The sequence below is a fragment of the Telopea speciosissima genome, chromosome 4 (assembly GCF_018873765.1).
Source record: "Telopea speciosissima isolate NSW1024214 ecotype Mountain lineage chromosome 4, Tspe_v1, whole genome shotgun sequence".
NCBI classification, from domain to species: Eukaryota; Viridiplantae; Streptophyta; class Magnoliopsida; order Proteales; family Proteaceae; genus Telopea; species Telopea speciosissima.
This window is the reverse complement of record NC_057919.1, coordinates 63,564,829-63,586,474: the sequence shown is the minus strand read 5'-3', so window position 1 is coordinate 63,586,474 and position 21,646 is coordinate 63,564,829. Positions and strand designations below refer to the sequence as shown.

Genomic DNA, 21,646 nt, shown 5'->3' with positions numbered 1-21,646 from the left:
TGACCTCACATGGCCTAAAATTCTAATTGACAAAATTGCCCTAGATATACGATAAATTTACTTTTTTTACCTTCTATACAAAACCCCTGAATGAATTTCCCTGCTCGACCTTGTACTACGTTTACATGGTTGATCCTCTAAGGAACTGCAAGTTCACCGACGACCTGCTACTCTCCGGTGACCTACTACTTCCCTTTTATCATGTAATGGTGTAGAAGACATATATCCTCCTCTGAAACAACTATTTCCCTCCCTTCACACCAATGATTCATAGAGAACTCTACTGACATCTGAGTTAACAACAACATCTGCACTGCCATGTAAAACGATAAATGGGAGACTCACATCAGAGAGTCGACTATGGAGATAATCAGTAATTCGAAGAAGTTCCACTCCGTACCCAATCTTGGTTTTCCCATACCTCATCGGATTTTTTCCTTCTATTAATTATCTTCTTTTCAGCAACCTTGACAGACTTATCCAGAAGATCTACGGTGAGAACAATTGGTAAGATGGGTAAGAATTTTGAAATGCGGATGGGGATTTAAGAGATTGGCCATCTGGGTTTCACCGAATCGGAGATTATTACACATGGGTGCAGCCAAAATTGCATCATTCCATGCTGTAGGATCCCTGAAATGAATCAGAAGGCAAATGGCTCCTCCCATTGATTCACCGTAAAGGAGGGGTAAACCATGAAATTTGGGCTTCTCTGTGATTGAATTGAAGAAGGAGAAGCACTCTTCTATGACGAGGTCGACACTGGGGATGAAGGCCCCTGAGGCCTTGGAAGGGATCAAGGCCTTCGAGGTCAAGAGCGAAGGAAGCGAAACCCATATGGGCGAGGAAAGTTGTTGTAGCCATGGACCATACAGATGATGCCGCATGGAGGGGAGGAAAGGGGTAACCATGACCTGGTAAAGAGGGAAAGCCCCCTGGGAGAGGTAAGGATGCCTTGGGCTTCTTACATCAGCCGGAGAATTGTAGGTCTTGCAGATCTTGTCGGTCGCAGGAGATGAAGAGGAACAAGGTACTTATGGGGAAGGGTTTCCAAAATGAGAGGCCCTAACGGTTAAAAGGTTCAAATATGGGTTAAAATTGTCTTTAATTTGCATTTCATATTTAACACCATCAGCCAGAAGGGGGACGAAAGTAATTTTTGAAAATTGTAGGCGGTGGGTTGTATTTATGGTCTAATATAGGGGATGTCTAAGTAATTTACTATTTTATTTATGATTAAATAATTAAGTGTATTAATATGGTATGTTTTTTTTATTTTTATGAAAGTGTAACCACACAAACCACACACCAATCCCAAAAGGTAAATCGACTTTTAGGACCGTAGAATGACGGATATACACAAGTATTAATATGGTATGTTAAACAAATGGTTGTGATCATCTTGTTGGTTAGGTTTTTGGATCCCACTAAGAACTTCTTTGGTTGGAGGTGTTTGACGAGTCGGATTCTAATTTTGGATCATCTTCTTACGAATCTGGTTCATTTGTATCTAAAAAAAAAAACTGTTTGGTTACCTGAGTCTATCAAATGGAATCCTTTTGTAAAACTGTTTGGTTATCCTGGTCTATCTGATAGAATCCTTTTGAATCCATCTGTAAAACTGTTTGGATACCTTGGATCTGTCAGTTTGATTCATCCTGAATCCATATGAAAAGCTGTTTGAATACCCTGAGTTTGTCAGTTGACTTCTACTTGAGTAGAATTTTGTTTTTTTAACTTTGTTTTGTTATATATGCATATATGTAATATGACTATATAAAAAAATTAGATTAAAATTATCAAAGGAAAGTCTTTTCCAATTTTTCTTGTATTCATATAAGGTTCATCTACAACCATTTTCAAATAAAGATTCCAATCCAACGATTCGCATAGATAAAAAGGATCGCGGACATTTTAGAGGCTTGAAAGGGATTTGCTGTATTAGTAATACTGTACCTGGTGCCTTCTCTAGATGTTTCGAACGGGGAAGGAAGGAAGCTGTTGTGGCGGGGGTAGAGCTCAAGCTCTGCGCACCTCATTTTCCTCTCAATTAGGGTTTTTACCTTCGAAAAGACGTTCGTTCTGGAATAATCCTACTGGAGTTTTTGTTGGAGCTTCAACGCCCATTTCTTGCATCGAGCTTGAACTTCAATGGTGCGGTCCAATGGTGCTAGACTTGCCTACTGGTTTGCCCGATGCTCCCTCGGCTCGAAGCTTGTTGACGATTATTCAATTATCGTAAGATTTCCTTTCCTTTCTTTCTCGTTTATTGTTCTCTTCCTTTTCTCTGTCCTTCATTGATTTTTTGTTATTTGTTTTCCTTCCTTTACGTACAGTTTAATGATTCTTTGCGCCGAGGGAGCTCGCGGGGATTTGTTTCAGGAATCTGCAATTCGTCTCGGGTGTTTGATTATGGGAATTTAGAAAATGGTATTTCTTATTTCTGGTCGTGTCCGGTTTGGTTTTCCTGTTTCAAGTTGTTAACCAAGTTCTTCTTTTTCTTCATATAATTGATTGCTGCTTTTGATACGCTGCAGTCAAGCAGAGACATGGCATGTGGTGTGGAATTTTACATGACAGTTCGGTCTCGAAGAGATTGTTTCATGGGACGGGTACTGGAAAAATCTCTGTTTCTTCTTGTCCATATTATTTACTGCTTATTTTTGTTGTTCTTCTTTTCTCTTTTGAGTGAATGTGTCTCTCTGTTTCCCCTGTTAGGGTCAACGTACATGGCTGCCAGAGACTATTATGACATACTTGGAGTGAGCAAGAATGCGAGTGCGTCAGACATAAAGAAAGCATATTATGCAGTATGTGTCACCGTTGTTGTTATTTCATTCAACTGTAATACAACTTTTTCAGCAGTGGTCATACTTAACAATTGCATCTTTCACCATTCTTTGCAGCTAGCAAAGAAGCTGCATCCAGACATGAATAAAGATGATGCTGATGCAGATATCAAGTTCCAAGAAGTTCAGAAGGCCTATGAGGTATTGATTACGCTGAATTTTATGTTTGATAGAATATATGTGTATAGCCCCTCAAAAACACTCACAGGATGTGCTGAAAATGTTACTTTATTTTTTTTTCAGGTCTTGAAAGATGAAGAAAAGCGACAACTTTATGACCAGGTGCGCCTTTCTTAAGAAGAAAACGGATATCAATTGTTTTAGTTGCACTTATTGTCTCAATGTGGAAGTAGATGATCGTATAATTTCAGTGGAAATAAATTTAGTTGGAGATAATTTAAATACACCATTACATGTTGTGTGACAAACGTATTCCTTTAAAGCTTAAAGGAGGACTGCTGTACAACCGGCTATGATGTATGGGGCAGAATGTTGGGCAGTTAAGAAATGTCATATTAAGAAGCTTTGTGTAGCAGAGGTGAGGATGTTAAGATGGATGTGCGGAAAAACTAGGAAGGATAAAGAAATGAGCGTATTAGAGCTGACTTGGGAGTTGCCCCGATCAATGACAATCTCCGGGGAGTCGCTTGAGGTGGGATGGTCATGTTTAATGGAGGCCTAGGGATGGCCCAGTAAGAAGGAGTGATATGATCCTGATTAAAGGAATTGAAAGAGCACAAAGCAGGCCTAAAATGACCATAGGGGAAGTTGTGAAGGACATGCATAGTCTAGGCCTTGCACCAAGTATGACCTCAGATAGAGCATATTGGTGGGCAAGGCTCCATGTAGCAGACCCCATTTGGCTAAAGATTTTCCTGATTTGTTGGGTTGTCCCTCTTTCCTCTTACTTTCATCTTTAATTTTCTTTTTATTTTTCATCTTTAATTTGACATTTTCCATTTTTCATTGCTCATCTCATTTCCCATCTCTTCATTCCCCTTTTTTTTTGTTTAGTCCTCAGTTTTCCCTACTTTGTTTTGTTTGGATCCATGTAGCTGACCCCATTAAGTTGGGATAAGGCTGTGTTTGTTGTTGTTGTTGCATCTACAAATACATAGTCTCAAGTGATAACCCTGATCATTTAATTATGTGTGGGATACAACATGAACAGAGTATAACCAGATATAATACCTATTTAATGAGCCCAACCCCTTCCCCCCCTCCCCCCGACTCACTGGGCAGTCATAGCCAAAACGACAGTCTATTTTTCTGCCCAGTCACCTTAACATGTTTCCTATGGAAGCTGGTGGTTTCCAGGTCATCTAGGCCTCATCTAAGACATCAGTTCTCTCAGCTTGTCCTTCGTTTGTGATTCCGTTTATATATGGTTCTGTACAGCTAATTTGATAGGTTAGTACTAATTTGGAAGTGTGACAATCAATTGGTAGTGTAATCCTAAATGGGGATAAAGCCAATTAGAACCAGAATCAGGATTTGCTAGGGTTTAATGGGATTGGTTAGGGTAGAATTAGGTAAATAGTGAAACTAGGGTTAGGGTTTTGGGTTTTTGAGAAGGAGATTAATGTAGGAATCTAGGGTTTATGACAAGTGTTGTGAGCAGGGGCTGGGATCGAGTTTCCCTAAGGGTGTGAAGAGTATTTGGTCCAAGTTTGGGTGGATCTTATGGGTGGTTTGATCTGGACAGAACTTAGGGTGTGGGGAATGATATTCTGAGATGGGGGAAAGCTAGGGTTTGGTTTAGAGGATTAGAAGAAGGGTTTGGGGGATTGGGATGTGTACTGACCTGTTGGTTGAATGATTCTTGAACTTGTAGCAGGATCCAGCAGTTGATTATGAGTGTATACAATATCGGCTATGGCAGAACTAAAAACGGAATGAACACTTGAATGCAGATCGATGGAGAGAGGTAGTGAAGGCTATCTCAGCCTGGGTATTTCACCCTCACAGCCTATCTCAGGACAGTGATGTTTGCAGAAGCAAAATTCTTTATTCATTAAATCGTGGGGGGCTCAATGGAGCTCTTATAATATATATAACCTTTAAGACTGGACAGAAAAATAAATCCTAACTATGACTAGGACTCGAAATAAAAATAGGAATGCTAACTAGGACTAGGACTTCTAATTAGGATTCAAATTTGCACTAGGAATCCTAATTAGAATTACAACTCAATAAAGAATAAGAAAAACATAATAAAAGAATTACTACTTTAAATCCCCACGACTGCTGCTGGTGTAGGGGAGAATCCCTACACCTACTCGATGATTACTTATGCTGGTGTAGGGAAGAACCCCTACACCTGCGGCTGGTTTTAGACAGCCAGTTTACATCAACTCCCCCCTTCTCAAAAACATTCATCTCCGACGAATGGATGAAAGACATGTAGCGCTCGTAGAGATCAGGATCAAGGCGCTTGAAGTCGTCGGCATGAATCCAGGTACTGTCATTATCAGGACGATCCTTCCATTTAACAAGGAAAGAGTAATAGCCTCGACCACCCCGCGTAGTAGTAAACTTGTTGTCAAGCATATTTTCAATGACATCAGCAGCAGGAGTTGTAAACTGTGGGAGGCGGTGTAGACTGCTTTCAAGGCAAAGGATGGTCTATATGAATGGAAGGTGATGCCTTTCGGGCTCACAAATGCTCCAAGCACCTTCATGCGTGTAATGACACAGGTACTTTGTCCATTCATCGGTAAGTTTCTTGTGGTTTACTTTGATGACATTCTTATCTACATACACACCCCCGAGGAGCGTCTCGATCATCTTAGGCAAGTGATGATAGTGTTATGTATGGAGAAACTCTTCATCAACCTCAAAAAGTGTTTTTTTATGTTACCTAAGGTTATCTTCCTTGGGTTTATTATATCTTCAGTCGGGGTTGAAGCTGATCCGGCGAAAGTGCAAAGCATAGATGATTGGCCAGTGCCACACACCTTGACAGAGGTTAGGAGCTTCCACGGCCTAGCATCTTTTTATCGGCGTTTTATTCGGAACTTCAGCAGCATCATGGCACCCATTACTGAATGCATGAGAGAAAATAAGGACAAATCCAGTGGACACCGGCTACTACCAAAGCGTTTGCCTTGATCAAGCAAAACATGACCGAGGCACCTGTTCTATGGCCCCCACACTTTGATGTCATATTTGAGGTGGCTACAGATGCATCCCATGTTGGGATTGGAGGAATTCTCATGCAATCGAATCATCCCATTGCCTTCTATAGTGAGAAACTCAACGATGCTAAGCGGCGTTATTCTACCTATGATTTGGAGCTTTATGCAGTGGTCTAGATTATAAAGCATTGGAGACACTACCTTGTGGGCAAGGAATTTATTCTATACTCTGACCATGAAGCCCTTAAGTATCTCCATTCTCAGCGGACCATAAATAAGCGCCATGCTAAATGGATCGCCTATCTCCAAGAGTTTAATTTCGTTCTGAAGTACAAAGCAGGCAAAGAGAACCAGGTCGCTGATGTGCTAAGTAGGAAAGTACTCACCATGTCCACCTCTTCTATTCACAGTACAGGCATCGAGCATATCAGAGATGAGTACACGGTTGATGTTGCTTTTTCTCCCATTCATACTACATTACAGCAAGGCGGAACTGATGCCAAATACTCCCTACGTGATGGATATCTCTTCTTCGGGACACGCCTATGTATCCCTAACACATCCCTTTGGCAGCACCTCATTAGGGCCGATCTCATTCTCTATGTCGGCCACCATTTGGATGACGGTGATACTGCATATGCTCTCTGCCTCCCACAGTTTACTACTCCTGCTGCTGATGTCATTGAAAATGTGCTTGATAACAAGTTTACTACTACGCGGGGTGGTCGAGGCTATTACTCTTTCCTTGTTAAATGGAAGGATCGTCCTGATAGTGACAGTATCTGGATTCACGCCGACGACTTCAAGCGCCTTAATCCTGATCTCTACGAGCGCTACATGTCTTTCATCCATTCGTCGGAGACGAATGTTTTTGAGAAGGGGGGAGTTGATGTAAACTGGCTGTCTAAAACCAGCCGCAGGTGTAGGGGTTCTTCCTTACACCAGCATAAGTAATCATCGGGTAGGTGTAGGGATTCTCCCCTACACTAGCATCTTCCATTCATCCCCTGGGCGGACCCGAATCTGATGATATCCACTCTTTAAGTCAATCTTCGAAAAGATGGAAGCACCCGTAAGCATGTCTAACATGTCGTCAAGTCTTGGAATAGGAAACCTGTACTTGACGGTGATCTTGTTTATTGCCTTGCTATCAATACACATCTTCCATGTACCATCTTTCTTCGGAGTAAGTAATGCTGGGACAGCACATGGGCTCATGCTCTTAACAATAAACCCCTTGCGAATCAGGTCATCCACTTGTCTCTTGAGCTCGGCATGCTCAGTAGGGCTGAGACGATAAGCGGATAGATTTGGTAGCACCGAACCTGGTACTAGATCAATGGCGTGCTGAATATCTCTCATAGGAGGTAGCTCATCCGGAAGATAGTCTGGTACTAGATCTGAGAAGTCATCAAGCAGATCGTTTATGGGCTTGGGATGAATAGTAGTGGGGGTTGGTGACACTGCTCTCATTACCAAGGCTAATATCAACCCTGTTTCTTCACTAGTAGTAAGGAATTCTCGGTGGGGCAGGGACAGAATTCGTTGCTCCATGGGTTGTGCTTTAGTAGTACTAGTACTAGTATGTGGTACCTTGCTGCTTGATCCTCCTTTCATAGGCTGTTTATTGTCAATAGTCTTCAAAACCTGTTGTCGCTTCAGTTGGGCAGCTCTAAGCCTTGGCTTCATCAATGGTACATTGAGCGGGTTGAGAACCAGTGGTTTCCCTTTGAAGTCAAAGAAACACTGATTTTTTGTGCCTCCTGTCAATACATTGTTGTCATACATCCATGGTCTCCCAAGCAAGACATCAGTCAGAATCATAGGGATTATATCACACCAGACATTCTCCTCGTAACCAGAAATCTTGAGTGGCACTGAGCATCGCTGATTAACCTCTAAAGTATCATTATTAAGTAAGGATACCTTGTATGGTTGTGGGTGAGGTTCAGCTTTAAGCTTCTCTTCAACGACAAAAGCTTTAGAAACCACGTTGACGCAACTACCGCTGTCCACGATCACTTGTGCTGTTGCTGACCCACTATCCATCAGTGTATAAAAGATGCAATGTCGACGCCAGTCCTCTCCTTTAGATTCAGCAACCAGAATGCGGGTTACTACATTTACCTCATAAGTTTCATCTTCCAAAGTGTCATCATAGTCTTCTCCCTCAAGGTTAGCATTAATGGCCCAATTCTCATTAAACTGTGGGTCACAAACTTGGACATCTGGATTAGTTTCCATGGCTGCAATCACTGAATTGGACTTCCCTCTTTGTGGGCAGTACCTTGCATAATGACCATCTTGTTGGCAATGGAAACACTTGTTAGGTGTTTGGCTTCCCATGGGTGCCTTACCCTTTTCCTCTGTAGTTGGAGTTCGGGTAGGGAAACCACTAGATCTGTTAAGAGTAAAGGTTCTCCTAATATCACCAGACTGCGGTGTGAACCTTCGTGGGGCAGCTTTGATTAAATCTTCAGCATCCATGGCCTTTTCAAAGCAGTGATTCAGATTATATATTTCGACCACGCCTATCTTGTCTCTAATGTCAACCCTCAATCCCAACTTGAAACGGGATATAAGCTGATCATCATTCTCATCTACACCCGTACGTGAGAGTAAGTCATTGAATTTATCAATATACTCCTCAACTATTAAGGTACCTTGTCGTATAGTGTTCAGTTGATCCTGCAAACGCCTCTGATAAGAAGGAGGTAAATACTTCTCTTTGAGAATCTCTTTCATAGCTGACCAAGTAATTGGTTCCATGTGACGACGGATCAACCTGTCTTCATGTGTACGCCACCAATCTCTAGCTCCTCCAGTTAACTTAGTAGTGGCCAGCTGCATCTTTCGGTCTTCAGACAACCGAAACCACTTGAAGTAGTCATCTAGAGCACTTAACCAGTCATGGAATGCAATAGGATCATGTTTCCCATTATATTCCTTTAAATCCAGTTTTACCTTATGCTTATCATCACGGTAATATTGATTTCCATCGTGATCTTCATCCTCTTCATAGGCAGAATTGTTGTTGATCCTGTGTGTCTGTTGTATGGGAACCCTCTGTGATAACCCTCTATGGTAACCTATGTGGATGTCGGTTGTTAGTGTATGAAACAACAGCTTCAATTTGTGGCATTTGTTGTGGAGATGCAGTAGGACCTTGTTGTGACAGTACATCAACCTGTTGCTTGATGGTGTTCACATTTTCAGATAAAACCTTGACTATCTCAGCCAGTTGCTGTAGAGTGGTTGGATCACTTGATTTTGGACAACCCATAGCTAGGCTCTGATACCAAAATAGTGTAATCCTAAATGGGGATAAAACCAACTAGAACCAGAATCAGGATCTGCTAGGGTTTAATGGGATTGGCTAGGGTAGAATTAGGTAAATAGTGAAACTAGGGTTAGAGTTTTGGGTTTTTGAGAAGGAGATTAATGTAGGAATCTAGGGTTTATGACAAGTGTTGTGGGCAGGGGCTGGGATCGAGTTTCCCTAAGGGTGTGAAGAGTATTTGGTCCAAGTTTGGGTGGATCTTATGGGTGGTTTGATCTGGAGAGAACTTAGGGTGTGGGGAATGATATTCTGAGATGGGGGAAAGCTAGGGTTTGGTTAGAGGATTAGAAGAAGGGTTTGGGGGATTGGGATGTGTACTGACCTGTTGGTTGAATGATTCTTGAACTTGCAGCAGGATCCAGTAGTTGATTATGAGTCTATACAATATCGGCTATGGCAGAACTGAAAACTGAATGAACACTTGAATGCAGATCAATGGAGAGAGGCAGTGAAGGCTATCTCAGCCTGGGTATTTCACCCTCACAGCCTATCTCAGGACAGTGATGTTTGCAGAAGCAAAATTCTTTATTCATTAAATCGTGGGGGGCTCAATGGAGCTCTAACAATATATATAATCTTTAAGGCTGGACAGAAAAATAAATCCTAACTATGACTAGGACTCAAAATAGAAATAGGAATGCCAACTAGGACTAGGACTTCTAATTAGGACTGCCAACTAGGACTAGGACTTCTAATTAGGATTCAAATTTGCACTAGGAATCCTAATTAGAATTACAACTCAAGAAAGAATTAGAAAAACATAATAAAACAAATACAACAAATACTACTTTAAATCCCCACGACTGCTGCTGGTGTAGGGGAGAATCCCTATACCTACCCGATGATTACTTATGCTGGTGTAGGGAAGAACCCCTACACCTGCGGCTAGTTTTAGACAGCCAGTTTACATCAATTGGGGTCTATATGGGAGCTTTCCCAAGGCTTGAGATTTTACTACTTGTAGAGAGGGTAAACTATAGGCAACGACTTACCTGTTTGACATGGATTAATCACTGTTCTTTATTTTATTCAATTTATATATATATTCATGCAATAAAGCTCTTTTTGTGTTTGTATTTAAGTGTTTCAAGTCTTCTTTGGTAGTAGGGTTGTGTTTCTCTACTATGATCTGGTTTGAGTGATTTATTCATATTTCTCATTGTTAATTTATTTATCATCACGATATCAACTGGTGCCAAAATTATTTTGGTGGATGATGTTGTCAAAGTTGAATATGGGGGCTATCAAGTTTGAAATGTGGTAAGGTTGCTCTGTGTGTGACCTCTTTAATGGTTTTCATGATTTGCTTTTTTTTTTTTTTTTGAATGCAAGACCTGAATAGTACAGGGTACCCAAATGGTTTCCCGGCTAGACTTTGTAACTTGTAAGGAATTATTGGCTTCATATCTTCAGTTATTGACCTGGATTGGAAATCTAGTTTGAGAAGTAAGGTGTTGTATATGAAATTTTGCCTGTTAAAAAAATTTCAATGACAGAGTACCCAACTAGGGTGCATGATGAGAAACTATTTCGAGTGTGTGATTGTGTTTGTTATTCGGGTTGGGGTAAGGCGGGAATGTCCCTCTCTTGTATTCGGTTCTAATTGTTTGATTCTGATTTTAATAATATCCTAAGGGCCAGCCCGGGTCCTAGAGAATTTTCAGGGTTAAAAGAAAAAAAACAGAAGAAGAAGAAAACCTAGGGTGCATGACCCCCCTCCCTTCTCCTCCTTTCTTTTCCTTCTAAATGATTACTTAGTTGGGTAAACTGGGTGACAGGTATTTGTTGCAAGTGTGATTGATACTTAATATTGTTATCAAGTCAAGAAGAAAAGGGCAGAAGATGATCAAGAATTGAAGTGGACAATCAGTACATGATTAAAGAAAGTAGAGATGGCCTTAGATTATTAGGAGAGCCAAGCTATTCTCTCGGAGGTGGAAGTGACTTTGCTCTTGCTTATTTGGCATCCAAAATGGGGACCTTCCTTCACATTCTTGACTTTTCAGACAACCTGTTTCCCCAACTTCGTTAGCATTTCTTTCAGTTTGTGTCTGACAATATATGACATCGGGCTGAAGAAGAAATGTTATGCCTGCAGATCGAGCTTGCTTAATGAAGCATAATATTGCACAATCAACATGCAATTCAACCATGCGATGGACATTAGTGAGATGGGGCTGTTGGGACAGAGAGCAAAAATTGGAAAGTTAAAAAATTAAATGAATGCATTTGAGGGAGGTACTTTTTTAGGGGTTGGTGTGCTAATTGGTGAGGAATCAAGGGGAAGTAAGTTAAGATGATTGGTTATGTTCATGTTAAGATCAATGATGTCAGCATTCAGGAGTAATATGATGTAAGTTGAAGATTTAAAACAATGGTTGGAAAGCCAGAAGGATGTGTGAGTTGAGACGGTGGAAAATGTTTCACGACTTATGCTTTATCACTGGATATGGCAGTCGATGGGTAACATGCCAAAACAGGATTCTTTTATTGGAAAAATAAAAGGGGGGGGGGAGGGGGACTGCTTCTGAATTGTTCACCAGCAGAATGAGTTACTGAGTTATTTTGTTTTTTTCTGGTATTAAGACTTATATTGTTATCTCTAAATCAGTTGTACAGTTCTTTTCCTCTTCTCCCTCTTCTTTCTTTTAATGCTAATTAAAATTTTGCTCTCTTTGGTTCAATTTAATAGGTTGGTCCTGATTCGTTTGAGCAAGCTGCTGCAGGGGGTGGCCCTGGTGGTCCATTTGGAGGTGCTGGATTTGGTAACCCCTTTGAGGACATCTTTGGCAGTGGCGGTGGCGGTGGTGGATTTAATGATGTAAACTCTTCACTCTGTTTCACAGAATTGATATACCATTCATAGTTGTCAAGCCGTTGCCTTGGTGACAAGGTGGCCTTTGATGCCCAAGGTAACTAATCGCCTTATAAATCAAGGCACCAAGACCCAGTGAAGGAAGACATGCCTGGAATATGGTGGTGCCCTGGTGAGCTTGGCCTTGCCTACTAGGTGACTCCTTCCCTAGGTGTCATGGCGCCATGATTTCACCATGGCTTCCCTTGGCCCTGTTACAACTATGTTGCAATTTATCTTGCTTTGTGTTTTCTCTTTTTTAGATCTCAGTCATTAAATGTCTCAAGTTTCTTTCCGAGTATGATGCATGGTTATAATTTGATTCATTATTTTGGGAATACAAGTTTGTGAATCTGAAGAGCTGTGAAAATGGAAACTTTTCAGAAAGTTTCATGTGTGGTAATTGATAACAAGAAAAAAGGGCATACCCAGTGCACAAGGCTCCCACCACTGCGGGGTCTGAGGAAGGTCATAATGTACGCAGCCTTACCCCCACTTCACGGAGAGGCTGTTTCCCGATTCAAACTCGCGACCACTAGGTCGCAATGGAGCAATCTTACTGTTGCACTGAGGTCTGCCCTTGGTTCTTGATAGCAAGAAATAGGTTTTAAAAAAATTTGGGCTCATTTGTGATACCTAAGACCCTTGTTACTACAATTTTAGTATTATGGTGTCCAGGAAAGAAGAAAAAAAAAAAAAGAAAGAAGGTCCCGGGGGAGGCACGGGGGTAAAGTTCTTATTTTTCCTCAATTTCTTTTAATATGGAACTGGAGGTATCAGGATGATCATGGCTTTACTCGGTTGGATAAGGCTCTCTCTCTCTCTCTCTCTCTCTCTCTTTCTCTCTTTCTCTCTTTCTTCAAGAAGTTTAAACTGTTATTCGAGCATGATGGCTGAAGCTTCTGTTGATGGATCTGGTCGCAACTTCTATGTGATTAATTAGGTGAGTGTTAAACATATGATGGCTTTTGTTGTAAAAAAAGGTGGTGATTGAATTCGCGGGTACAAATCAATTGGGTAGCCACTGAGTGCTGGTTTAAGAATATGTAAGTTGAGTGCTTTGAGGCCTGTTGGGATAGTCTAAAAGACAAAAATCTTCAATATAGCAGCCAAAGGGATTTGCACGTGTAATTGATTGATCAAGATTAAGATGTCTAATCTTTAAGGCCTCAGGAATTCCTTAGTTACAATGGCATATGTTTTGATTTTCATTGTCACCATTGTTATTACTGTCACAACCATTCCTGTGAGGGTGTTATGTCTCTATACACCATTATGGATTGACTGTTGGTTCCCTTTCCTAGTTCTGCTGCACCTTCCTCAGTGGCTAAATATGATCTTAATGCAGAACTAACCCCAAAGCAGGAGTATCCAGTCGGAGATTAGCTTGCGACAGGACTGCAGATATAGGGACAGACCAGATTTGAGAGAAAACTAGATAATTTAATTAAACCAATTCGGACTATGCAAAAACTCTGATCGAGTGTTCTAATACTAGGGCAGAATATGCCAGAAAATTCCGACTGAAATCCAATGGTCAGATCACAAGATACTGAAGAATCCTATTGGATTTAGGGAACTCAAAACCCAGGCTGAAACAGAAATCGTTACTAAAGTGTTAATGGTTCAAACAGAAAGAGTCAGTATCAGAAATAACTCAGCAAATAGAACCAGTAACCAAACACAGAATTTCAGATTCAGAAAGTTAAGAATTTTATGAATCAGACTTGAAACAGGATTCTGAAACTCGAATGGAAAATTGAAATCAAGATGGCATCTGATTTCAGTGAACAATTAGATTATTTGATGGTGAAGTTTAGCAGAACTTCAGTATTCAAATCACTAAATAGAGATCAAACTAGAGCAAAACCTGAAACTGGAATCTAGTTAAATCATAGGTATGGAATTAGAAAGGTCTAACCTGATATTTTATTGGAGAAAAGAAAAGAAATTGAAGAAAGGATAGGAAAAAATATGTTATGAATCAGGAATCACCAGTCACCACAGCAAGGAGGGTACTGAATTACCATGGAACCAAGGCAGAAGCCAAACTTTATTCATCTTAAATCGTATGGTGGCTGTTTAGCCTCACATGCTTTTATAAAAAAAAAGAAATAAAACAGGAATAAAGTAGGAAACTCCCAGTTGCAGGTTGTGAAAGAGTGTCCTAAACTGACTTAAAACTAATAACTAAAACCCAAATAAAAGAAGGAATCTCCCCTCTTACATGGGCTGAGATGGATATTCCTTAACTGACTCTACTTGTAACATAATAACTGAAAACAAAATCTGATCTGGACTGGATATTTTAATCCCTATAGTCCGGCCAACTAATACAATAAAATAATAAAGATAAAACTTCCTAACTTGACCTACAACTAGTGTGAAGATAAGATTTCTGGACCAGGAATCTGGAAAGTTGGGAGCAGCAAGCCATGTAAAAGACTCCAAACAGCTTTCCACAAACCTGGTTTCTAGAAGAACCGGGTCTGAACCATCCTTGAACCGCAGGGTTGGTTTGAGCCAGGTGAATCAAACCAAACCAAACAGCAGGAAAAATTCTTCCTTTTCTTTCTGCTGGAAATCTGCATCAGATCTAAGTTGGATTTTGACGCGTGTGTTTTTTGTTCCTGCATATTTTATGATCCAGAAATTTCAAATTTAGTAGTATAATCTAATTCTGTTCTTATTGTTTGATGGGTTTGGAACATTTTACAATTGAAACCCAGTTTTTCAAGAATTTCTATCAGCGTGGTTTTGGCGGCCAGGATGTCAAGGTTCGTCTATCCCTTCTTCTCTTATTTATCGAATTATGTTCCGTATTAGGTTTTCTGACTTTATTATTATTATTTTTTAAATTGTTTTCTTTGACATCCATTAGTTTTTATTTATTTTTCATAGATGCAACTTGAATTGTCATTCATGGAAGCCGTTCAGGGTTGCACCAAAACTGTGACATTTCAGGCTGCTGTACCTTGTGATGCTTGTGGTATGGCAGTAATCTCCTGACTTAGTGAGGTCCTTTACTATCTAGAAGCTTACTGCCTGTGCAGTAATTGTTTTTTCTTTCCAGATGGTTTGTTCTTTATTGTTATTTGAGTTCCCAATCCAAATGTATTAATGTCCATGGAATTATTTTGGCAGGTGGTACTGGTGTTCCTCCTGGAACCAGGCCTGAAACATGTAAACCATGTAAAGGCTCTGGAATGGTCAGTTTTCCTCGAACTCTTCTTTTTTGGGTATTCATTCAGATCCTTCTGTGTTCATGGCTAACAGATGAGTTTCTGATCTAAATGCAGATATTCATGCAGAAGGGCCCGTTTAGGCTTCAGTCCACTTGTACACAGTGTGGTGGAACAGGGAAAACTGTGACGGTATAGTGCGCATTATTTTGTTTTTAACTTACTGTTCGGAGTTATTTGAAGTTAACAAACTGTAGTTTTTCTTTCGTAAGTATAATTAACTGCATTTTGCCTATTGGAGGGCAAGGATCCATTTAGCTGAGATTCTCCTGACGTGTTGGGCTGTGCCTCTTCCCTCTTACTTTTAATCTGTCATATTGCATATTTCATTTCTCATTTTCCATTTTCATTGCTCTTCTCTTCCCCCATCCCTCTTTTCTCATATTTTCCTTCCCTTTTTTGGTTAGAACTCAGTTGCCCTTACTTTGTTTTGTTTGGATCCATGTAGCCAACCCCATTAAGTTGGGATAAGGCTGAGTTTGTTGTTGTATATTAATGTTATTTTATTTCACTTGCATGCTTAGATAAACCACATACTATATAGTTATGGTGGGGGAGGGTTTAGGTAGAAAGAACTCTAAAACCCTCCCAGATAGGATCCCAAGTCGAAAACCCCACTCAGATAGAAACCTGGAAATTGACTGAGAAACTCAAATCCCTCAGAATAACACCAAACTCTAGGAGACAATAGTTGATAGGAAGGATAAGAACCCCTCAAAATATAGGAATGATCCGAGGAGCGGTTTGGGAGTAATTTGGGTAACTGATCTCACGGGCAGAGATCTCAGGACTAGTAAAACTGAAATTAAATTCAATCCAACCAACAGAATTGAATGAAAATTGAATTCACTCTCTATTTCAACAATCTTATCTAAACCTCCAAGCTAGTATAGAAATCAGATGATAGGATCAAAACTAATTTGAAGAACTCAGGTCTAAAATAGAACATTGGACAGAAATCAGGAGAAGTTAAATTAAACCAGATCTGTGAATCAGATCAGCAATTAACCTTGGTTGAAGGACCGTCTTAGGGAGGCCTTGAATGCCCTAAAGATGGAGAGAATCTGATGGACAGATTCCTCACTACAGGGAATCTCGTTTTCAGCAAAAGAAGCTAAAAAACAGGGTATCAGACAGGTCAAACTAAGGTGGTTCTTGCTGTGATTTGATTCTCAGCATGAACAGTATGTAATCAGTAAATAAAAGAGGTGATGATCCTACCCAATTACAGATTAAATAGATAAAAGCTCGAATCGAATCAGATGAAACAACACTTACTTGAGGAAGAAAAACAGAGAATAAGAAGAAAGAGAAGGATAACTATGGCTTCCCACCAACAAGGTACAGAATCACTCTGTCCTCCAAGGATATCTCACCCCCTACTGAATTGCACCGCATCCATTGAAGAAAACTTCAAAGTTTATTCATCACAAATCGTCTATGAGCCTTGGCTCTTAAAATATATATATATATAGAAAACAAAATAAGAATCCTAATCTGACTAGGAAAATTAAATCCTATTGCTGATTGCAAAACATAGTTGAAAAAGGAGTCATAATACTGATAGGAAAACTTAAATAGCTAACTAACTAAGCCTAATCCCGTATGCCTACCTTCTTCCCATATTTTAGGCCCAGTAAAGTGGACCATTACAAAGAAAACACCTGGAATCAAAGGCCCATTGCATACATAACCCATCCCAAGGTTTATTTCCAATAAAATTAGCCCTCTAGTGACTTATATGCACATCAGTTTATTTTAGATGCATTTATACTCATAAATCATATAGCCCAGCGGAGCCTGGATCTGATGACTATAACCTGTTCCCTTAATATGTAATAAAAATTTAGCTGGGAGATATCTCCAATGTTGTTGCCCACGTAGCAGTCCTTAGTGTGATTCTTAATGCAACCCAGGTTTCGAAGCCCTAGTTTCCAAATTGGAGATATCTCCCAGAGCAACCCAAACTAGTACACAGCTAATGCAACCCAGGCATTAAATGATAAATTTCCAAATAAAAGAGCGAGTAGCAATTTCATAACTTCTGGAACTGTTCAGACCCTTAACAGTGAAATAATCAAGTAACAGACTAACAGGACCAGTTTGTTAATATAAGTTGCAAATAAGGGGTTTGATATTTAATAGAAATGTGGCCTTGCAATTTAGAAGAGTACTTTCTTCTACCTCACAAAGTTGCAACAGAACCAGTGGACGGTTGGCTTCTTGCCAACAACCCAGCCTTTCAACCAAGGATCCAGACCACAGGAAAATTCAGGGTACAACTCGTAATTGAAGGCACTATCCAATCCAAACTACAACAAACCTAGAAACCTAGGGTATTTCGATTATAAATTCCTGAAACTGGGAGTAGGAAGTTGTAGGTTCAGCAATGGCTTAAAGTTTGGTTCTTATGATAGGGTTAGGTTTTGGGGACAAGGACCTGGGGTTGTAGTCGCTTAAGGAGAAAGGGAGAGAAATGAGGGAGATCAGTCTTTGTTTGTTGGACTGCTAGGACTGCTAGTTCCAAGAACAGGAAAAAAAGAAAAATTGCAGAATATCAGTAAGAAAGAGAGAAGAAAATTGAAAGAGATGGGAGAAGGTGGATCACATCTGATGGGGAGGAGAGGAGAGAGAACAGCGAGAAGAATAGAATAGTTGACACAATCTGGTCACAGACCCACTGTTCCTCAACCGTGAAGGGCTATTTCAAACTCAAAATTCATTCAATTCTCAATCTTTACATCTCGATGGGGTGCTTACAATATAAAGAAAAGAAAAACTCCTAATCTTATATCAGAAACAGACATTGATTTTAACTCAATTTCCTACTGACTCCTACACGGCTAACATTATCTAATTGCAACAAATATTACAAAAATAACCCAACAAATAAGCAAAACCCTACATGACCCCATGGAACCAAGTATGAGTAACTACAGCAACTCTCATGCTCTTAAAAAAATCTGACTCCGTTGAGTTAGGTCGCTTACTCAAGATGCTTTTGTAGTGTAGTGATCTTGACGCTGAGGTGGCACGTATCTTGGGGAAGACGGTCGGAATGCAAACTTGATGAGTGGGGAGAATAGCCTGGCTCATAGTTTGAGGAGAGAATTGTTGTCGTTGAGGCATATTCGTCAACATGAAGCAATATAAGATTTGTTCATCCTCCTTGTTTCACTGTAATTGTTGTTACATTATCAGAAGTTAGAACCCAGCAGAGCAGAGGAAGAAAGAGACGAAGAAGAAGAGAAGGAAAGCTGCAAGCAGAGCTCACAGCCGATAGCTCCCTCCTCCCCTCACCAATCTTATTTATAGCAAAAGCAGCAGAATACAAAGTTTCCTAATCAGAATAGGAAAGTAAAAGATATACTAAAATAGATCCTAGCTACTCCTAGAGATATCATGAAAATAGAAAGACATGTTCATGATAAAGGGACTCCCTCTATCGTGGTTACATATGTGGACCCATATATTTTAACACTCCCCCTCAAGCTGGAGCATACAGATCACCCATGCCCAGCTTGGACCAACCCTTCCGAAACATCGGACCAAACAAGGGTTTGGTAAACAAGTCGCCAAGCTGATCTGTGGAGGAGACAAACAAAGTGGCGATCAGCTTCTTCATAACAGCATCTCTCACGAAATGACAATCAATTTCAATATGCTTGGTTCTCTCATGTAACATCGGATTTGCTTGCAATGTAGATGGCAACTTGGTTACCACAAAACATTTTCATGGGAGCCGTAATGGGAAACCCTAACTCCTGTAATAATGATTTTAGCCACATTAATTCAGCTGCAGTATGAGCCATGGCTCAATACTCGGCTTCAGCATTGGATCTAGCCACAGTAGACTGTTTCTTGTTGCTCCAAGTTACTAGATTTCCTCCAACAAAAGTACAATACCCAGTGGTAGACCTCCTATAACCAACAGAACCAGCCCAGTCAGCATCAGAGAACCCAACCAGATCTACTCTCTGATGTGATTTATAAACCAGCCCTTTTCCTGGAGCTCCTTTAAGATACCGAAGTATGAGACAAGTTGCCTCCTAGTGAGGCTTCTTGGGAGTTTTCATAAACTGACTAATGACACCCACTACGAAGGATATGTCCAATCGAGTAACGGTCAAATAAATAAGTTTACCAACTCATCTCCTGTACTGGTGTTTATCTTCAAGCTCTTCACCTTCATTACCATCTAGTTTATGATGAGGATCCGTGGGAGTATCAATAGGCTTAGAGGAAAGCATACTTGTCTCAGTCTCTCAGATAAGAGGTCCAACACATATTTGCGCTGGGATAGACTGATTGAGGGCCTAAATCCTTCATCTGAAAATGCTGATTTAGATAAGACTTTACTGTTGCAATTCCATACTCATCATTCCCAGTGATAATTATGTCATCAACATAGACTACTAGCACAACAACCTTGGAACCTTTGTGTCGAACAAAAACAAAGTGGTCGGCATAGCACTGAGAGAAACCACAATGAGTAACAATAGTACTAATTTGTCAAACCATGCTTTGGGAGATTGCTTCAACCCTTTATAGCTTTTTGTAACCGGCACACTCTGGTAGAATTCTCCCCCTAAGCAACATACCTAGGAGGTTGCTCCATGTAAACTTCCTCTTGGAGATCACCATAGAGGAAGGCATTCTTGATGTCCATCTGATAAAGGGGCCAACTCAAATTGACAGCTACAGAGATGAGAACACGAACGGAATTCAAACAAGCAATAGGAGAAAATGTCTCAGAATAATCAATATCGTAGGTCTGAGTATACCCTTTAGCCACAAGCCGTGCCTTGAGACGTTCAACAGTACCATCGGGATTATATTTGATAGTGTATACCCAAGGGCATTTCACAATATCTTTTCCTGGAGGTAAATCCACTAAAGTACAAGTGCCACGAGATAATAACGCCTCCATTTCTGTATCCATAGCTAACTTCCAGCCAAGTTGAGATAAGGCCTCAGAAAGAGAACGGGGAACAAAGTAGATAAGGAACAAACAAAGTTGTGAAGGTCAGAAGGAAGATGGGAAATAGAAACATACTTCTCAATGGGATAAGCAGTAAAGGACTTATGAGTATAAGTACGCGTACCTTTCCGAAGAGCAATAGGGAGATCAGAAGAGACCTCCGGACGTGGATCAGATTGAGGAGCAGATGGAGCAGGGGCAGCACTAGTAGAGGGCACGGTCTTCTTGTGGCGCTGGTACACCTGCAAGGGTTTAGTAGTACTCAGTGGGATCACAAAAGGAAGGGGAGGATCTTGAATATCCGAATCGGCAGTAGGAAGAGAAGTAGGAGCAGGATAATATGGTGTATTTTCAAAAAAATGTGACATCAACACTAATGTACTGCTTATGAGACAAAGGATTATCACATTTATATCCCTTTTGAGTACAAGAATAACCAAGAAAGATACACTTAACAACCCTAGGTGATAATTTATCAACATGGGAATGTAGAATCTGAACAAAACAGACACAACCAAACGCCCTGGGTGGAATAGAAAAGAGCGGAACACTAGGAAAAAAAACAGAAAACGGGAATTTATTATTTATCACGGAGGATGGCATACGGTTAATTAAAAAACAGGCAGCAAGGATAGCATCACACCAAAAGTGTTTGGGGACATGCATGTGAATCATAAGAGATTGGGCAACCTCTAATAGATGTTGATTCTTACGTTCAGCAAGTAAGAGCAACTTGTCTGATGAATCATACCATTATCGAAGAAAAATTGAGAAATATCCGATTGAACATATTGAAGTGCATTATCAGATCTGAAAATCTTAATAGACACATCAAACTGAGTTTTTATTTCTTGATAAATTTTTTTGAGTATAGTAGGAAACTCAGACCAGTCTTTCAACAAATAGACCCAAGTGGATTTATTTCTTGATAAAATTTTTTTAGTACAGTAGGAAATTCAGACTGGTAATGTAGTCCTAGTCTCCTAGATAGATAGAAGATCCACCAGGAGCCAAGTAACCAGGACCTACTGAACTGTTAGCTCGAAGGGGGCAAAATTGAGGATTTTAGGTTAAATTTAGGTTTACGGTTAAGATAATAGGGATGCGTCTTATATGGTAAAGCTAGGCAGGTTTTTAGGAGTCTAATGAGCTAGGTTTAGTGATGTTTGAATAAGAAATTCAAAAATAGAAAATTAGGGTTTTGGGAAATAGAAAAATAGGTGAAACTAGGGTTTAGGAAGGT

General features: G+C 40.2%; 1 protein-coding gene and 1 pseudogene across 1 annotated transcript in view; one reads left to right on the top strand and one right to left on the bottom strand.

The window, feature by feature from the left end:
- Window positions 1-255: 255 nt before the first annotated feature.
- LOC122659529 lies at window positions 256-2,127 on the bottom strand (annotated as a pseudogene).
- Window positions 1,996-21,646, top strand: part of LOC122659739 (chaperone protein dnaJ GFA2, mitochondrial-like) — a 34,087-nt gene continuing 14,436 nt past the window's right edge. The window contains exons 1-11 of the mRNA XM_043854854.1: window positions 1,996-2,238; window positions 2,337-2,430; window positions 2,538-2,612; window positions 2,719-2,810; window positions 2,907-2,990; window positions 3,093-3,131; window positions 12,019-12,147; window positions 14,910-14,957; window positions 15,082-15,169; window positions 15,325-15,389; window positions 15,480-15,554. Coding sequence (XP_043710789.1) covers window positions 2,152-2,238; window positions 2,337-2,430; window positions 2,538-2,612; window positions 2,719-2,810; window positions 2,907-2,990; window positions 3,093-3,131; window positions 12,019-12,147; window positions 14,910-14,957; window positions 15,082-15,169; window positions 15,325-15,389; window positions 15,480-15,554 — 876 coding nt within the window. The 5' untranslated portion in view covers window positions 1,996-2,151. The remainder of the gene's footprint in view (window positions 2,239-2,336; window positions 2,431-2,537; window positions 2,613-2,718; window positions 2,811-2,906; window positions 2,991-3,092; window positions 3,132-12,018; window positions 12,148-14,909; window positions 14,958-15,081; window positions 15,170-15,324; window positions 15,390-15,479; window positions 15,555-21,646) is intronic.